The sequence below is a fragment of the Lepidochelys kempii genome, chromosome 4 (genome assembly GCF_965140285.1).
Source record: "Lepidochelys kempii isolate rLepKem1 chromosome 4, rLepKem1.hap1, whole genome shotgun sequence".
Taxonomy (NCBI): domain Eukaryota; kingdom Metazoa; phylum Chordata; order Testudines; family Cheloniidae; genus Lepidochelys; species Lepidochelys kempii.
The window spans coordinates 68,073,593-68,092,541 of record NC_136383.1 but is presented as its reverse complement, the minus strand read 5'-3'; the positions used below and the strand labels follow the sequence as shown (position 1 = coordinate 68,092,541).

General features: G+C 38.9%; 1 protein-coding gene across 1 annotated transcript in view; it reads right to left on the bottom strand.

Moving 5' to 3' along the window:
* Window positions 1–18,949, bottom strand: part of ANXA10 (annexin A10) — a 122,710-nt gene that overhangs the window by 17,932 nt on the left and 85,829 nt on the right. The window contains exons 4-5 of the mRNA XM_073343188.1: window positions 15,799–15,883; window positions 7,108–7,202 (exon numbers count right to left, since the gene is read on the bottom strand). Coding sequence (XP_073199289.1) covers window positions 7,108–7,202; window positions 15,799–15,883 — 180 coding nt within the window. The remainder of the gene's footprint in view (window positions 1–7,107; window positions 7,203–15,798; window positions 15,884–18,949) is intronic.

The following is an 18,949-nucleotide window of genomic DNA, read 5'->3' as shown; positions in this document are numbered from 1 at the left end:
TAATCTCTCTTAGTCCCGTTCCTCCCTGACATTCCATCCTGGACCTCAGGAACTTTTCTTGACAAAAATTTGTTGAACCTAACCCCTTCCTACAAAACATTTCTGTTTTGACAAATCAGCATTTTTGGATTGAAATAAACCTTTCAGCCCAAAATTCCTCTAGTCATATGTCAGGGAGAAGAGTTGGAGTTTAGTCAGGAATCTAAAATGGCAAAGAAGCTGTCCCTGATGAGAGGGGCAACATGAGGGAAGGTTTTATCTTTGCTTATCTTTCCCTATTTTCCAGTACCCTTCCTCTGCTATACTTTGTGAATACTAGACTTATTTAGTGAATGTGTCCATTTGCATTTATCACATTTGCTGGACTTTTGTCTCTTGGATACCAGTACTTGATTCCTGTTAAGGTTAATGAGACTTATGGGTAAGTGCTAAGTAGCGAATGTCCCCCTAGTTGTTTTTAACAATGAACATGGAGCTGTAATATACATGGGAAAATAAAAACATTGCTGCATATTGTGACATATCACATAGTTATACTTCTTGGGGCAGACCCTCAGCTGAGAATCTTCCCCCTGGAAACTACATACTGCTTCTTCCTCACTACTAAAGGATTCTCTTCATAGACTCTTTCTTTGGGGTATAGGAGATTTCTAGGGACTTTCCCCCCCCAGTGTTATTCACTCCCAGACAATGAGAAATCTTGTTATTGGCAGTTAGTGTATGTCTCTCCCTTTTTGTTTTTTATTTTAACTGAATTCAGGACTTGTGAAAGGTACTGGATTAACAAAACTAGTATGATGGCACTGGAAGCTTCTCCACAGCCCCATATGCATGCCTCTGCACTGATCTATAATGTGCTTATTGAGGGGATGAGAATGTCCATGCTCACTCACTCCTTACCTGTTTGAGGCTTTCAACTCTTAAGACTGCCAAAAAGCTTGTCACTTGAAGTAGTGATGTGTTATTGTGTGGATACCTATTCACTTATTTCCTATACACTACTAAGCAGGCATCAGGACCCAGATCCACAAAGGACCCAGATTCTTAGCATCACACTGTCTAACTTTTAAGTACCTCTAAATCACTGTAAATTCCGGGTTAGATGCCTACGCTCCCTACAGAATGCATGGAGAGAGATAGGCACCTGAGAATATGATCCACAAAAGCCAGCATGCTAGGGAGGGAGCTGACAAAACTAGCCAACAGCAGCTGCTTGAGGAGAGGGGTGCCTAAGTCCTGCCACTCTCCCAGAGTTAGGCGTCTATGTCTGAGCTGCAGGGAGGAACCTATCTCTGCATTCGATACACAACTGGGAACCCATTTCCTGGAGCATGTTGGTTTAGATACCTGAGCTATTTCTTATGAGATTGGAGCTAGGCAAGCACATAAGCCATACTAAATGGGATGAAGAGGAGATGGACTCCCTTTTAAACACTAGCCAGGGGTTAGGGTACTCATATGGGAGAACCTAGTTCAGTTCTCCCTCTCCCCATCTGAAGAGGAAAAGGGATTTGAAGAAGGGTTCTCCACTATTCAGGTGAGTGCCTGAACCACTAGACTATGACATATGGGAAATGACTGCCGAGGAGGAAGTACTGCAGAAAGGGATCTGGGGGTCATAGTGGACCACAAGCTAAATATGAATCAAATGTGTGACGTTGTTGCAAAAAAAGTGAACATCATTCTGGGATGTATTAGCAGGAGTGTTGTAAGCAAGACATGAAAAGTAATTCTTCCGCTCTACTCCGCGCTGATTAAGCCTCAACTGGAGTATTGTGCCCAGTTCTGGGAGCCACATTTCAGGAAGGATGCAGAAAAATTGGAGAGAGTCCAGAGAAGAGTGACAAAAATGATGAAAGGTCTAGAAAACATGACCTATTAGGGAAGATTGAAAAAACTGGATTAGTTGAGTCTGGAAAAGAGAAGACTGAGAGGGGAATACGATAACAGTTTTCAAGTATGTAAAAGGTGGTTACAAGGAGGAGGGAGAAAAATTGTTTTTCTTAACCTCTGAGGGTAGGACAAGAAGCAATGGGCCTAAATTGCAGCAAGGGAAGTTTAGGTTGGACATTAGGAAAAACTTCCTGTCAAGGTGCTTAAGCACTGGAATAAATTGCCTAGGAAGGTTGTGGAATCTCCATCGTTGAAGATTTTTAAGAACAGGTTAGACAAATACCTTTCAGGAATGGTCTAGATAATACTTAGTCCTGCCATGAGTGAAAGGGACTAGACTTGATGACTCTTGCGGTCCCTTCCAGTCCTACAATTCTATTATTTGGGGGGGGGGGGAAGAGGGTATATCTCAATCTCTCTTGTTGAAGCCATTCCACTTTGTACTAAATAATTAAGTATTAAGTAGATGAGAGAGAGAGTGAGAATAACTCTGTAGTCCAGTGATTAGGGCACTCACATGTGAGGTGGAAAACACCTGTTAAAATTCCTTTCCCTCAGGCAGAGGGGGAAATCAACTGGGGTCTCCCACATAGACGCCGTCTCTGTGGGTGCTCCGGGGCTGGAGTACCCATGGGAAAAATTGGTGGGTGCAGAGCACCCACCGGCAGGTCCCCGCCCCGCCCCAGGTCACCTCCGCCTCTGCTCTGCCGCCTCCTCCTGAGCGCGCTGTCGCATCCTGCTTCTCCCCCCTCCTTCCCAGCGCTTGCGCCGCAAAACAGCTGTTTCGTACAGCAAGCCTGGGAGGGAGGGAGGGGGAAGGAGAAGGAAAGTGGCGCACCTGGGGAAGAGGCTGGGCCTGGGTGGGGATTTGGGGAGGGATCCAACAGGGGCAGAGAGGGGCGTCGTCATGGCGGGGCCGGGGGGGAGGGCACAAGCACCCACTGGCGCCAACAAAAGTTGGCACCTGTGATCTCCCACATCCCAGGTGAGTGTCCTAAGCACTGGGCTAAAGTTTATAAGGGAGGATGTTAACTCCTCCTCCACCCAGCTCTTTGGTGTGGAGAGAGCCCGATTCAGAGCACAGCTACTGGATCAGGCTTTGCAGGTGAGATGGGCAGGAGACCATCTATCTTTGCCTAGCTTGAGGCATGAGATAAGCCAGGGTGCCTGCCTGTGGCAGAAGATTAGGCATATAGTGAGTTTTTTACTGTGGAAATGTAGGCAGTGAGCTTTGGCTCCAACTGAGTGAGGGTTCTGTGGATTGCAGTGGTGCCTTAATCTTGAAATCAATGGAAGTTAGGAGCCTAAATACCTCTGAGGACCTGGGCCCAGATTCCTACTGACCTGAAGTTGTATTTAAATCAGTGATCAAATGGACTCCAATCCCATAAACCAGTCAGTCCCCCCACCTCCCCCATATATATCTTCTTTCAGTTCAAAGATAGAGACTTTGCTTTTGATGGACTGAACCAAAACTACTAAGGGTGTTTCTTCCAATGCAACTTGTCTTAAACACTTTTTTGTGTATTGGTGAAGATTTTTCATTACCAAGAGATCCATGGGGATGGTGGAAAAACCATAACTAAAAATAACAACATAGTTAATGTAAAAACCTCTCTATCTCTCAGAAGGAGAATAATTAAAGATAACCACAGGATTTCTGAGTATAATTAATTTAGTAAACAGAGTAGCAATGAGGAAGGAGACATACAAATTAAAAAATGAATTTATGATGAAGAAACAATATGTAATCTTCCCTGAATGTGCATTAGATACATTTGACAACTACTAAATCACACAGAGAATTGAAATTAATTCATTAAGACATTTTACTGCTGACAGCATGCCTGTGGGAATATGGATTAATAATACAAATGGAGACCAATTAAAAATTACCCCCTGCAATCAGAACTAGGGTAGAATGAAAGAAGTAGTGAAAAATAAGAAAAGACAAATCTAAGTTGTCATTATTAAAAATTGCCAATTGTCTCTCTGATAAATCCTTAAAGGATAATTGTAAAAAGGAATCTCTAAGTATCTGGATATGTCTGAATCACCCAGCTAGTTCAGAAGGTTTAACTTCAGCATTTGCTTTTATCCATTTCTGCCTTTCATTTGCCCCATTTCCAGTTTGTAATTCATGTTAGTGTCAATATGAACAGGATCCTATTGGAAGCACAATAGCTACCAGATTAAAAATTGATCTAGAGAGAGGTCTAAACATGTGAAGTTGATATGAGTGTCTACACAGTGGACTGTTTGATGAATTAAAAAAAATCAAAACAAAATATTAAAGCTGAACATGTTCCATGAGAGAGAGCTATAAACCAGAGAAATGGGATAGGGATGAGGAAGAGAGAGGGAGGATGTGGAGAAGTGGCAGACCCTTAGCATTTTTGCCTGCTCCTTCAACCAAATAGTAACTAATTACTGACCCCCATTTCCACATCACTTTACATAGGGTTGGCATAAAGACTTTAGGGAAGGTTAGCAAAATGCACCCAATAATTGACTAATTTAACTTAATTTGTGTATTGTTAGACTCTTTTCTACCCCACACATTCTGCTTGTTCCTTTTAACATTAGCAACTTGTTTACATTGAAAAAAGGGCTAAAAACTTTCTTTAAAAATGAAAGCAGAGATTCTCCTTTACATTTCCAGTTCCTCCTTATCATGAGACCTGCAGCCATCAACGTTACAGGGCCAAGAGGCTATTCCTGGGAGGTGGGAAAAGGAGGATGAATTTAAGGTAAAATTGACCTAGAGGAATCTATTCTTTGTTCTGTTATTTGTTGTTTGTTTCAGGATTTTAAAATGGAAATCCAAACTGTTGAATTAAATAGACATAACAGGAGTTATCCTCCATTAATACAGAATATCTCAAACCACATTATGTGAAGTCCCATCCCCTAAAAAGGAACTGGCAATTCTTTCTGGAAATAATATAGATTTATATCCCAGTTACCCATAGGTTCAGTAATTTAAATATCATTTACTTTTTTATTTTATTATAATGATAGCTCCAGTTGCAGGTAATATTCCAGAAAAATGTCAGAGGAGGACTTGATGAAAAGAAGTGCTGTGTACAGGGTTTCTGCTGTGGACTGTACACACACCTGAGATGAGATTAGCTTGATTAGATAAAATCAGTTTCTTAACAAAATACAATTAAAAGTTGTTACAGTGCCTATAACGAACACTATTTGATCTTTTAAAACTGTTGACTCAATCCCAAATAATAACTGGTACGGCAGAAATCACTAAACCTCAGTTACCAACTATTTCCACACACACTGTCTGAGATTACCACAGTTTTCACTACACTTAATGAAGGAAGTTATGGTAACTGTGAAGTAAGTGTTTGCAAAAGCTAACTCTTTAATGGCAACTACTACAGTTACATTAGAGAGGAAGGATGATATAGTGGTTAGGGATACAGCCTACAATTGGGGAGACCTAGGTTCTGCCACAGATTTCCTGTGTGACTTTGTGTAAGTGTCTGTGTCTCTATTCCCTTTTGGTAAAGGGGGATAACGACACTACCTACTTTACAGGAGTGTTGTGAAGATGGATAAATTAAAGACTGAGGTATTCAGGTATAGTGATAGGAGGCATAAAAGTAGTTAAGATATCTAGGTAATAGAATTCACTTATGTACATACTGATGTTCTAGTGATTTCAATTAAATGGAAGTAGAACAACAGAAGTTGGAAGGTGAGATGAGCTATGGCTTATTTTTGTGTTATAAATCAAAATGAATAAACTACAACTCTTTCTTTACCTTTGTTTAAAGACATAATAATCCAGACAAAATCATCAGCCCACTCCCTGCAAACCAGAAAATAACCAACTAAACATGAACATGAAGTTCAAAAAGTTCTCCCCTCTACCCATAAATACCAGCTCTCCTTCTGACCCTCCATCCCTTCATTATCTCAGAAAACAGGCGGGCTTTATAAAAATCAACAAACTTGGGCAATTTTGGATCAGGGAGGGAATCAGTTCAATAGTTAAGGTCTGTTTATGGAGAACACCCTCCCAGCCGAGAAGCTCCACTATAAGTATCAAGACACTTCTCAAGGAGAATCTCTTTTCTCAGGGTTGTGGTGAGCTGGTAGATTGAGGGGGACTGGGTGATCCAGAGTTCAGGGAAATTGGATTTAACTCAAGCTATTGGCCTAATTTTTATTATGACTGAGGAAAATCTGGTCAGTTTTATCACAGGATTTTTCATTAGTTGTGTATTTTTTGTATATAATAAGAAAATCTGACGCTTGCATTGCCCTTTGTATCTTTGTAGAGTTCAATGCACTTCACAAAGAAAGTCAGTATCATTATCCCCATTTTACAGATGGGGAAACTGAGGCACAGACTGACAACATGGCTTGCCCAAAGGCACCCAGCAGATCAGTTATAGGGCTGGGCATAGAATCCAGGTCACCGCTCTAGCCACTAGGCAATATTGCCTCCTTTGACATGTATAAGAGATGCTAATGTTCATGGTAGGTGCTTTTAATAAATTTAAATAGAATATTTAAAAAATAGAATCTGATCAGAAGACAAAAGCTACCCAAGCTTCTGTCCTCTCATATTTGAAAAGCATATGTGTGTTTGTGTGTGTGTGGATTTCAGTATAAAATTGGTGATGGTGTATTATCACAAAAATTGTACCACATCACTTCTGGATGTGAGCAGATCTGATCTCATACAAATTTTGAAGCACCTTACAAACATTATTTACATATCACCATATCTCTATCAGATAACTTATTTCCTATGTACCAGTGGGTACTCAGTGGCACAGAGAATTTAAGTAAAATGCCTAAAGTCACACATTGTAATCAGGAGAACAAACTATATTTGAGAAACTGGGGTGAGGGGAAGATAGAGGTATTTCTAAAGAATGTATGTAAGATCAGTAGAGGAACATGGAAAGTTTCTTCTCCCACAGTTCACTCACTACCTCGTTTCCTTCTTAGTTCTTTATGTCTAAACAGATGTTTAACTTCCACTGTCACATAAATGATAAATGACAGTCTAAAACCTGCAGAGGTATTGATAGTCATATAAATGAAGTAGTTGTCTGTCAATCAGGTGGCGATACAGCTTCATGCCAGAGATTGGGTTCCAGAAAATGACCTGATGAAAAGGCCAACAGCAATAAGTACAGGAGAGTTATAAATGTGGACATATGCAAAACGATGTCATCATACCCTGCCATACATTTCCCTGTAAGCCTCTGCAATCATAAGTCTTTGTGCATTGCAACGCTGTGTTAGAATATCAATCACCATGTCCTTTTCACAACCTGGAAAGGAAACAAGACCAAATGCTTAAATTAAACTTTTACTTATATTTATCATTGTTTGGTGAGTGTAAGTAAGATACCATGTTTTGTTCAAATGCATTAAACACATTTCTTGCAGAAAAAACTCAACAGATTAATATCAGATTGGTATTTACAAACATCAATAATATTTATCATGCTTATGTACCTTTCACTTGCTGGTGTACTACTGACAAATAGTCAAGAAATCTGTATTATCATCAGATGCATTACCATACGCTCAAGGGGAATGGACTTGAAAACATCAGTAAAATTGGATTAAAGCTTTCATCAAATAAGAACTAGGCATTCAGGTAGAATTTATAGCTAGGACTGGAAGGTTGAGTTTGGATGTGACAATGCTCATTAAATTGTCATTTTTGAGTTATTGATTTCCAGTAATGGAATGGCCATTCACAGAGGGACCATTGGTTGTAAAATTGCTGAATAAGGTGCTCAGTTAGATGGTATAAAATAAAATGTTGAAGGATTATTTATTAATACTGGTTTCTGAATGATGCATTAGGACCAAGGGTTACTTTGTGGAAGAACGTTATCTATGATCATTAGTTTGTAACTGGTGATTAGAGCTACCTGATAAATTTATGCAATCAGTGTATGACTGCTAAAACTCAAAAGAAGATAGAAAATAATTCACAATTAATTCACTTATTTTGCTTTTACCTTCCAAAAGAGAACTCCTGATGATTTGATATGACTTGGTTTTTTAATGACATTTCCAGACAAATTCTTTCCTGGTGGAGCTCAATTGATTTTAGTGGAGATAGGCCAAATTCATCTGTTGTTTCTTATATTTATATAAGACCTGCAGGAACTGTTGCTGCTGAAAACATGAAAAAATGTTTTTTCCTGTGTAAAAAGAAACACAATACTATGTTCTTGTTTCTTCTTTTTACATGGGAAAATTATTGTTTTAAGTGGCAGTTATTAAACCAAACCTTTACTTTTAATAATCTTGTCTGTGGTGTGGGGTCAGACACTGAGTGGGAGCATAAATAGTTTGGGAATTACTGAAGGTCATTTCAGAGAGGCTACATTGCAGAACCATTGCAACAAAAATCACAGATTATCTGCTGTGGAGCAAAATGTTTCTCCTGATTTGCATTGTAGACTTAGTCTTAGAATTTTAATTGCCTCCATTTATGGAATGTGATGTTTTCAATGCTGATGATGCTTGATCAAGCCTCACAACTTTTAACTGAGCACTGAAATGAGTCTGACACAGCAATGAAAGAGAAGCCTTGGAAAATGAATAGAAAATCCATTTGAAAAGCTTATGAATACAATAGTGGCACACTTTTGTGTATCGACCGACTTCTCTGCTGCACCCAGAATCTGCTAGGCATAACAGAAAAGAGTCATTTGTAACTCCCTGATCGTGAGGCTGGTGCTACACTGATCCCAGTCCCAGAATTCTTCTGAGCCAACTTCAGGCCCTATTAAGAAAAACACCTATTAGATGTTTAATTTTCAGACATTGTGTCCTGTTAACTTCACTAGGACTACTCATGTGCCTAATGGTAAGCACATGTTTCAATACTTTGCTAAACTGATGTCTTAAATTCCACTGGCTAGTAAAGGCTTCCCTGCACAGGAGTGCTGTGCCACCTAGGGATTGGTGGATTACAGTAACCATCCAGCCAGGCATCCTCCTGGCCAGGCTGGGAAAGGAATATCATACACAAATTCTTCACCAGCTGAGGACTCCCCACATGTGGAAAGTCCAATTTATGGGGCCAGGATGTATCAGGAATAATTCCAGGGCAGCCAATGGAATTATATAAGAAAAAAATGTGAGAACTGGGGACATATGTAGCTCTTGCCCAATGTTTCTCGGTTACTCTTCAGTCACTTTGAGCAATATTTTCATTAATATGTAGTCAGTATGACTGCTAAAACTCAAAAGAAGGTAAAAAATAATTCACAATTAATTCACTTATTTTGCTTTTATCTCCCAAAAGAGAACTCTTGATGATTTGATATGACTTGGCTTTTTAGTGACATTCCAAGGACAAAATCATGTCGTCTCTTACTGGAAAAGTGGATGATTCAACAGGTTATAAAAGAGTGGTGCTTCAAAGATACAAAAGGGGTAGAATTCCAAGGAACGTGGCAGTGACTTGCACAAAGCTGAGGTTTTAATACTCTTATATTGATGGGCCAGCCATCCTTATCTTTATATCAAAAAGCAGCAACACCCTGAAAAGAATAATAAAAAGAACCAGCCAATCAAAATACAAGTTATGTAAAGGTCTTTACAAGCTAAACTGCACTTTTAAATTACATTGACTCAAGGCTGTTGCAGGAGAACAGACAACTGCTTAATAAACCCTTTGCATGACCAATAGGTTACAAATGGTACTCACAGAATGTGATTCTGTGATCTTTGTCAGATTTTTGTGTAACAGACATGACAATATCTAGGACAAACCTTAAGTTAAAGTCTCTTAGGCCATTGTATTAAACATGCAAATGTTTATGTATTATTGTGGGATGGCATGTAACTTTTTAAAGGGGAGGCAGGACTAACATAAATACTATGAAGTGTTATGTGCTTCAAAGGACTCTTAAAACAATTGACCAGACAAGACTGAACTTTTGGTTGAGTGGGGTTCCTAGGAAATACTTGGGAAGAGCGGAATGCAAATTATTCACCCTAGGAGCTATTTTTTTTTAAACTGTGCCTTAAAGATAAGCCTATTGTCTGGCAGATTACCTATTCATGGTCTCTTCAAAGGCCCAAATTATCTAAAGGAGGGAATCTAACTCATGGGGAGCTAGTTCTAAGTGAAAGCTGCTCACCAGAGGAAAACCCTGTCTGGAGGGTTTGAAGAACTAATTAGAGGGGGGTGATCTCTGACAGGCTTATTAGTATTCATATAAGCTCTTAGCTTTAATGTTTTCTCCGTAATGCTTTCACCTTAAGAATAAAAGGGTTTGCTTAGAAAAAAATGAGGTAACTTCTAACTACCAGCAATTACAGTGTTATTAGTCTTTGCAGAGCAAATAAAGTAGAGAGGCTGGCCATTTAGGTAGCCTGGCTTCCTGGGGGATAGTACAGTAGAGGCAGAGAACTTTTCAGCCCAGAAATACCCCAGTCAGAAGGGAGAGGTGCATGTATCCATCCAAGAGTGATGACAACAGAGGAACCAAGAGTGGATGTCCTTGCTGGACGATGGGGGAATATAGGTGCAGTTACCCTGAACTGAGACATGTACTGTACCTGCTAAATGTTAGGGATGCAGCAGATCACACTGCTTTTCAATTATTTTTATTTAATATTTGTACTGTGGTAGCAACCAGAAGGCTCAATCAGGATTGTGTCCTAGTGTTCTATATGCCGTACATACACATAACACATGGTCCCTGCCCTGAAGACTTTACAATCTGATTTAAGATAAAAGTGAATGTAACAAATGAGATGGAAGTAGAAGAGAAAACTTGGGTAACAGCGATATGAAAATGTGTATAATAGGCTGTGTTTAAAGTGATGGTTCCCAATCACAAGGTTATTTTCAATAACTGTGAGTCTCCCAGTGGTCCTTGACTAAGGTATGGTCAGTTGACAGGTTCTGTGGGCATGACACTAGAAACAAGTCAATGGGGGACTGGAAGGAACAGTGATAGCTTTACAAAGAGCTGATTTAAAAGTTACATGATTTTTTCACCAAAAGATTTTACTTAAAAAAAAAATCCTAAATTTTTCATTTCTTGAAATTCATGAAAAAATCCATCCAGCCTGTAGCTCATCAAAAACTATGACCAACTTAAATGAAAACTTAAAATATTTCAGGATATCTTTAGTTGAAAATGGAATCTGATGAAAAATGTAATTGAAAACTCAATATCTACCAATGCTATTTGCAGACTATTTTAGGGAGATTGTACCATTCATTTAGAAACACAAAAGGATAAAGGTGGCTAGGTGTCTGGTAAGTTTTTATTTCCATCTATTTTTAAAAAGAAAAGGAATACTTGTGACACCTTAGAGACTAATCAATTTATTTGAGCATAAGCTTTCGTGAGCTACAGCTCACTTCATTGGATGCATACTGTGGAAAGTACAGAAGATCTTTTTATACACACAAACCATGAAAAAATGGGTGTTTACCACTACAAAAGGTTTTCTCTCCCCCCCCCCCGCACCCCACTCTCCTGCTGGTAATAGCTTATCTAAAGTGATCACTCTCCTTACAATGTGTATGATAATCAAGGTGGGCCATTTCCAGCACAAATCCAGGGTTTAACAAGAACATCTGGGGGGAGGGGGGTAGGAAAAAACAAGGGGAAATAGGTTACCTTGCATAATGACTTAGCCACTCCCAGTCTCTATTCAAGCCTAAGTTAATTGGCAAACACCTAGAAGATCTCTATCAAGCATTCTTACAACTACAATACCCATCTGCGGAAGTGAAGAAACAGATTGATAGAGCCAGAAGAGTTCCCAGAAGTCACCTACTACAGGACAGACCTAACAAAGAAAATAACAGAACGCCACTAGCCGTCACCTTCAGCCCCCAACTAAAACGCCTCCAATGCATTATTAAGGATCTACTACCTATCCTGAAGGATGACCCAACACTCTCACAAATCTTGGGAGACAGGCCAGTCCTTGCCTACAGACAGCCCCCCAACCTGAAGGAAATATTCACCAGCAACCACATACCACACAACAGAACCATTAACCCAGGAACCTATCCTTGCAACAAAGCCTGTTGCCGACTGTGTCCACATATCTATTCAGGGGACACCATCACAGGGCCTAATAACATCAGCCACACTACCAGAGGCTCGTTCACCTGCACATCCACCAATGTGATATATGCCATCATGTGCCAGCAATGCCCCTCTGCCATGTACATTGGTCAAACTGGACAGTCTCTACGTAAAAGAATAAATGGACACAAATCAGATGTCAAGAATTATAACATTCATAAACCAGTCGGAGAACACTTCAATCTCTCTGGTCACGGGATTACAGACATGAAAGTTGTGATATTACAACAGAAAAACTTCAAAACCAGACTCCAGCGAGAGACTGTTGAATTGGAATTCATTTGCAAATTGGATACAATTAACTTAGGCTTGAATAGAGACTGGGAGTGGCTAAGTCATTATGCAAGGTAACCTATTTCCCCTTGTTTTTTCCTACCCGCCCCCCCCCCGACGTTCTTGTTAAACCCTGGATTTGTGCTGGAAATGGCCCAGTATTATCATACACATTGTAAAGGAGAGTGATCACTTTAGATAAGCTATTACCAGCAGGAGAGTGGGGTGGGGGGAGGGAAAACCTTTTGTAGTAGTAGACACTCATTTTTTCATGGTTTGTGTGTATAAAAAGATCTTCTGTACTTTCCACAGTATGCATCCAATGAAGTGAGCTGTAGCTCACGAAAGCTTATGCTCAAATAAATTGGTAAATTGGTCTCTAAGGTGCCACAAGTACTCCTTTTCTTTTTGTGAATACAGACTAACACGGCTGTTACTCTGAAATCTATTTTTAACACTTTCACTGAATCTGCGAGGGATGAAATATGAGTGTCCGCTACAATGTACCTTAGTTTTGTTACACATGATCGGACTGCTGATCATCTTCTGTGCACTTACATGAACTAGTGGTTGTTTCTTCAATAAAATTTCAGAGCATTAAAAATGGGCAAATGAGATTAGTTTGCCAAATGTAGTTTCACATTAGTAACATTAAATCCATATTAGTAACATTATCATTCAGTGTTTTCATTAATCAATTACTAGCTTTATATAACCCTTCCATAAATACTACTTTATGTAACTGACATGACGATTTTCTATATCAGCAAGTCCATTAATGAAATTGTTTTAATCGTCATGTTGCATCTGACTTGGAAAAATGGTTGATTAATAACTAGCTTCTCAAATGTCAAATAACAAAGTGTTTAAGTGAAAGTTACAGGTAACCCACAGAAGTTTTGGAATGGAAACTTTAGTGATGGGTAGCATGGTGTTAGAGGAGGATAGTCTTTAAGGTTCTTTAGCATTATTCTGAATGAATTCTTGATTTTTTGGGATTATGCAGATTTTATTGTATGAATTTTAACTCATAGGTTCTATTTTGACAAATTTGATATTAGCTGCAAGAACTATGGCCTGTATTATGTTGCCAAGTGCTGATCAGGGTAATAAAACATTCTACAGTATAACTACAAATTCTGAATAGAATGTCATCAGTCTGTAATACAGTAAATTAAGTCTTGTTTAATTGGCAGAGCACCATTTCCTCACCACATGGCAGGCTATTGGCTCTCATGAATGACATGGATGCCATTTTATTTCTCATCTGGAGTCCGATCACATGCACACTGAAGTCAATAGCAAAGGTCCCATTCCGTTCAATGATGTAGCCTCAGATTCAAGAAGTGTGCAGTTTCAAATCCAGTATATTATTTTTACTTTTCAGAGAATAGTTACTTCAGGAGGTTTGTTTATAATGAAAAATGGTTTGTCCATCCTTGAAGTTAGTGCTCAACACAGCAATTGTTTATCTCCATAAGTAACATTACTCATGTGAATACTCCCATTGTGCTCAGTGGGACTACAAATGTGAGTAATTTTACTTACATGCATAATTGTTAGCTAGACTGGGGCAACAGACTGCCAGCTCTCAGGGCAAAGGCTGTGGGGAGTAAATGGACATAGCTTCATTGAAGTCAAATTGCTTTAATTTTGTAGATAAATAGTCATGCATGAAAACAGAAGTTTGTTCCCATGTTTTTACATGATTAAGTTTAAAGTATATTAAAATGTGTTATTGCAATTTGTATTTAATAGGTGATGGACAGAATATTGTCTATTTTAATCCCAGTGAAAATATAACTCATTAAAAGTTCTTGCTTTAAAAATAGTAAAATATGAGAAACCTTAACATATAACAGCGTAATCAATCAAAAAGAAGAGGCAGATTGTACTTAATAATACTCCTTTTTGGTATTTCCTGGGACAAAGTATACATAGCTAAATGGAGGCACATACGCTCCACTGAAGAGAATGGCTGGACAGAATGCCAGATTTGGTGTTTTAAGTAGGGCTGTCATTTAATCACAGTTAACTCAAGCGATTAATGCAAAACAAATTAAAAAGGGCCTAGCCAGTGTAAAGGGGCTGAAGGGGAAACGGCCCAGGGAGAGAGACGGACAAAGGGAGAGAAGGAGGGCAGGCAGGAAGGCTGCCGTCAAAGGGTCTTGGGTCGGAAACCAGAGTAGAGGGCAGGCCTGGGTCCCTCCCTTCCCCCTTGCACTTCCACCTGGCCGTTAGGAGTGGCCATCATGGACTGCACCAGACCCCTGCCAAAAGGGGTTAGCCTTTGGGGGTGTTGTTGGCCATTGTGGCTGGGGCGAAGAGAAGGACTGCTGATAACACCAAACCCCCGGAAGTGGGTGAGACCAGAGCAGTGGGCACTGCCGGAGAGCAGTGTCCTGAAGAGGATGACTCAAGCTGAGAGCAACGCGGGTCGAGACGCCAATCTAGGGCAAGAGACAGACGGGACAGCACCGGCAGAGGGCGCTCCACATGAACTGAGCTAATTCTCAGAATGAACAGCAGGAGGCGCTGTGGTGGTGAGTCCGTACCCCGTCACAGCAATAAAGAAATTGTACTACAGTGCTTGTATGAGACGAATTGAAAAATACAATTTCTTTTGTTTATCTATTTTACAGTACAAATATTAGTAATAAAAATAATATAAAGTGAGCACTGTACACTTTGTATTCTGTGTCGTAGTTGAAATCAATATATTTGAAAACATAGAAAACATCCAAAATATTTAAATAAATGATAGTCTATTATTAACAGTACAATTAAAACTGCAATTAATTGTGATTTTTTTTAATCTCTCAATTAATCGTGATTAGTTTTTTAGTTGTTTGACAGCCATAGTTTTAATACTTGTAAAAAGCCTAGCAGGGTGAATTTGAAAGTTTCCTATGCAGACAGCTATCCTGATTAGGAAAATGTCTCAGTCAAAGATTCAGTATTCTGATCCCCAGAAATATCAACAAAACCCAAAACAAAAACCTGAAGAGAGAAAAATGCTTTGGTGAACTGCATTTTTGTCTGGTTTTTGCTTTCAGTCCATAGATTAGCAATTCCTCAAGAGGAATCAATAAGGTAATCTTGTATGGTTTTTTTCAGCAATGATTGATATTTTAAAAGCCAATATCCTTTGAGAATAGCTAATTTTAGATGTCATAATTAAGAGACTTTTCTTTTGTCTCAAGAGTGCTGGTGAAATAAAAGATAACCTTTAGGAAAAGGCAGCTTAGTACAAAAACCCCAAAAGCTTTGAATAAATTGCCATAGGCTTGTGTCTACCCTGAACATCTTCTAATTCCTTCCAATGCAATTGCACAGTTTCTTTTAATGTCAGTGATATATGATTTTTAGTTAAAAATCAATTTAAAAAATCATTGCTTATCTCTTTCCATTCTTGATGCCTGTTTCTACGATTGTTCTTGTTCTAAAGGTGTTTCCAAGGATGGGCTGAAAGAAGAGATGGCTTGGAATTGTCAGTCAGGATACACACCTATTCCCTGTAGGGCTCCCCCAAGCATCTGGGCATCTATAACTGGATTGAAATTTGGAGCTGGGAAGATTGTTCCTTGTATCTGCTAAGGGGGAAAAGAGATAGTTAGTGTTATTTGTAACTGATCATTAATTATATACAAGGTGTCATCAGCAGAATTATGAATGAACCACAAGATTTTGGAACCCTTGTTCTTATGAATAGTCCTTCCTTTAATGAGTAAAGCACTGATGCCCTCTGGAACCTATGTTTGTAATGAGTAAAGGTTGCAAGATCAGGCATCAAACCTGTTTTTTGGAACCCATTGACACTCAAAACACATACTTTAGTTTCTATGAGGTTACTAAGCAATATTCCACAAGTGACCAGTAAATAATATGATATTAATCATTGTATTCCAACCTGATTAAAGGGACACAGTCAACTTGATGATCACATTTCCACTGAAAATTGGGTTGAAAATTACCTATTATTGCAAATAGCTCTTACAGTTACTATAACACCTGAGATTAGAGAAAAGATATTTGTTTACTTTAAGTGCACAACACGCAGGTGTACAAAGAGAAAAAGGGGACAAAGGATGTTCAGACATGTTTGATGTTGGTCTCAGGCCCACCTGAAAAACATGAGGGGAAACACCTTTAGCAATTAAAAAAAAATAGAATATTGTCTGAAGGATGCTCAAACTGAAAGCAATGCTTTAAGTTAGCCACTTTCAAAAAATTCAAGCTGAGGAAAAATGAAACAAAACAGCGTCATTCAAATATAGTCGTGATGATTATAAAGGAATAGGATGCCCCGCACAGAATTCAAATAAAGATCTTCCTCTGTTTAACACAGAGTTCTAGGGTTTTGAAATTGCCTTTGGCAGTAGGAGAAAGTAAAAACACGACTGACATTCAGTTAAAATGATCTCTGTCCAGCTTTAAAATGGTAAAACATCTGGAGCAGATTTGACATACATGGTCCACTGTTTAAGAAATAGTTGGCAACTAAACAGCATCTTACAGTCATACTTAGCACAAGAAAGCCATTTTAGTTTAATTTTCTTAAGATCAAGCAGATGTTTTATTGCTTAAAAAAGCCACCAAAATATGGACATACCAGAAAAAATCATTTCAGAAGTGGAAATTTTAATTAATTCCAGTCTGTTAAATTTAACAGAGATGTTGAATCTAGCACTCACAATAGATCGGTAACCTAAGGCATGCACATGGAATTTGTTTTTAAGATTGAGTGGAAAAGATGTTTTCATAAGACTGATGTGGCTTATGGATATCTCGAGATGGATGTGAAAGATCAATGGAAACAATCTAAATCTAATTTGTCTAGGTATTTCCATAGTGTCCAGTACAAAGAAAACTTGCAGAGATTCTTTGATGTATTGTTATATAGACATCATTTATATTATAGGCAGATGCGATAGAAAATAATTACAAAATCGCATGAAACTGCTACTCCTACTTTATTCTGAAGTTATTTTTCTCAGCCTAATTCTCCAGCCTCTAAGGGAAAAGAGGTTATCCTGCAGAGATTCAGTTAGAGTGAATATACTTGTCCTGGCATATAAAATGGTTGTTTCTATTTACCCTCGAAGAAAGGTTGTAATTCAGAGGTGAAAGATTATGGTATTAATGTTCTTTCACTACACACGCCCACCTCTGAATCTCAACTCTTCCAGGGTAAATAGAAACAACCATTTCATATGCCATACAGAGGTCATACGACTAATATCAGTGAAGTATCACAGGCGTGGTTCTTTCTAAGTATTATCATCTCGGATGTGAAGTCAAAAGTGGAGGAATTGGAAGAACAGTAACAAACACGGAAGGATTAGAGGGAATGATTTATGAGGAAAGATTAAAATAACTAAGGTCCTGATGCTCTCACTGGATTTTCATGACTAATTCCTGTACCTGTATGGAACAGCATTGACCTTCGTAGGGCTTCATATGGACACAACAGTTCATGTGAATCCAGCTGCAGGATTGGGGCTTAAACATAGTCACTGTTTAGCCAAGCTATACAAAGTGAAACAATTGTCAGCAAAAATGTGAAAGGTGTGATTAAATAGGGAGGAATTGTTTGGCATGATGCAAAATATGATATCTAGTAGTAATGGAATTAAATTAAGAAAAAGGAAAGATTCCTGACAAACATCTTTTTAGGTCAATCAGTAGTCTCCCAAATGGTGGAAACCCTTTAGCAGAGACATTTAAAAGTAGACTGAACACAGTGAGAGAATAGATTGTAGGGAACAATTTCTTAGTGGACAGAAGGATGATGTCCAGAAGGTCTTCTCCATCTCTATTTGCTATGACCCATGTCCTCATGTCTGCCACTTTGCTTTGCCATGTCATTGCTTTTTTTGTCTAATGTAGGAAATGAAACATTTTCTGATGAAAGAATACAGAGTATTTCACATGTTCAAGGAAAATATCCTTTTTTCAACAGGTTTCAGAGTAGCAGGAGTGTTAGTCTGTATCTGCAAAAAGAACAGGAGTACTTGTGGCACCTTAGAGACTAACAAATTTATTAGACCATAAGCTTTCATGGGCTACAGCTCACTTCATCGGATGCTTAGAGCTTCAAGTGAGCCAACCAAAAGCTGTGGCAGACATGAAGCTATGGGTCATAGTGATTAGAGATGGATAAGACCTACTGGACACTTAGAACCATCCTTCTCTCCACAATCTATTTTCTCACTGTGTCCAGTCTACTTTTAAATGTCTCTAGCAATGGGCTTCCACCATTTGGGAGACTATTAATTTTTTTACAAATAACTTTTTCCAAAAGATATAACCTGCCAATCAGAACCGAGATGTAGTGAGCATCAATGATTTGTGCTCACAAGTACATGTTCATGAAACTCCCAAAGCAAAATGGATTTAAGTCCCTTCTGTAGAAAAGAAACAATTACTAGCATATGGCTTAGGGGTGATCATGAGCACAGAGATGGAGAGTGCATAAAGCATATGCGCTCTTGTCCAGAAAAGCACCGGAAAATATTAATTATGGATCTTTGACAACAGGCCTGATCCTTGCATATGCTAAATGTCCTCAATTGGCCTCTTAAGAGGCACTGCTCAGCTAAGTATACCAGGCCCAATGTTAGTAAGGAAAATCCAAGCCAATAAACAGCCAAACTACA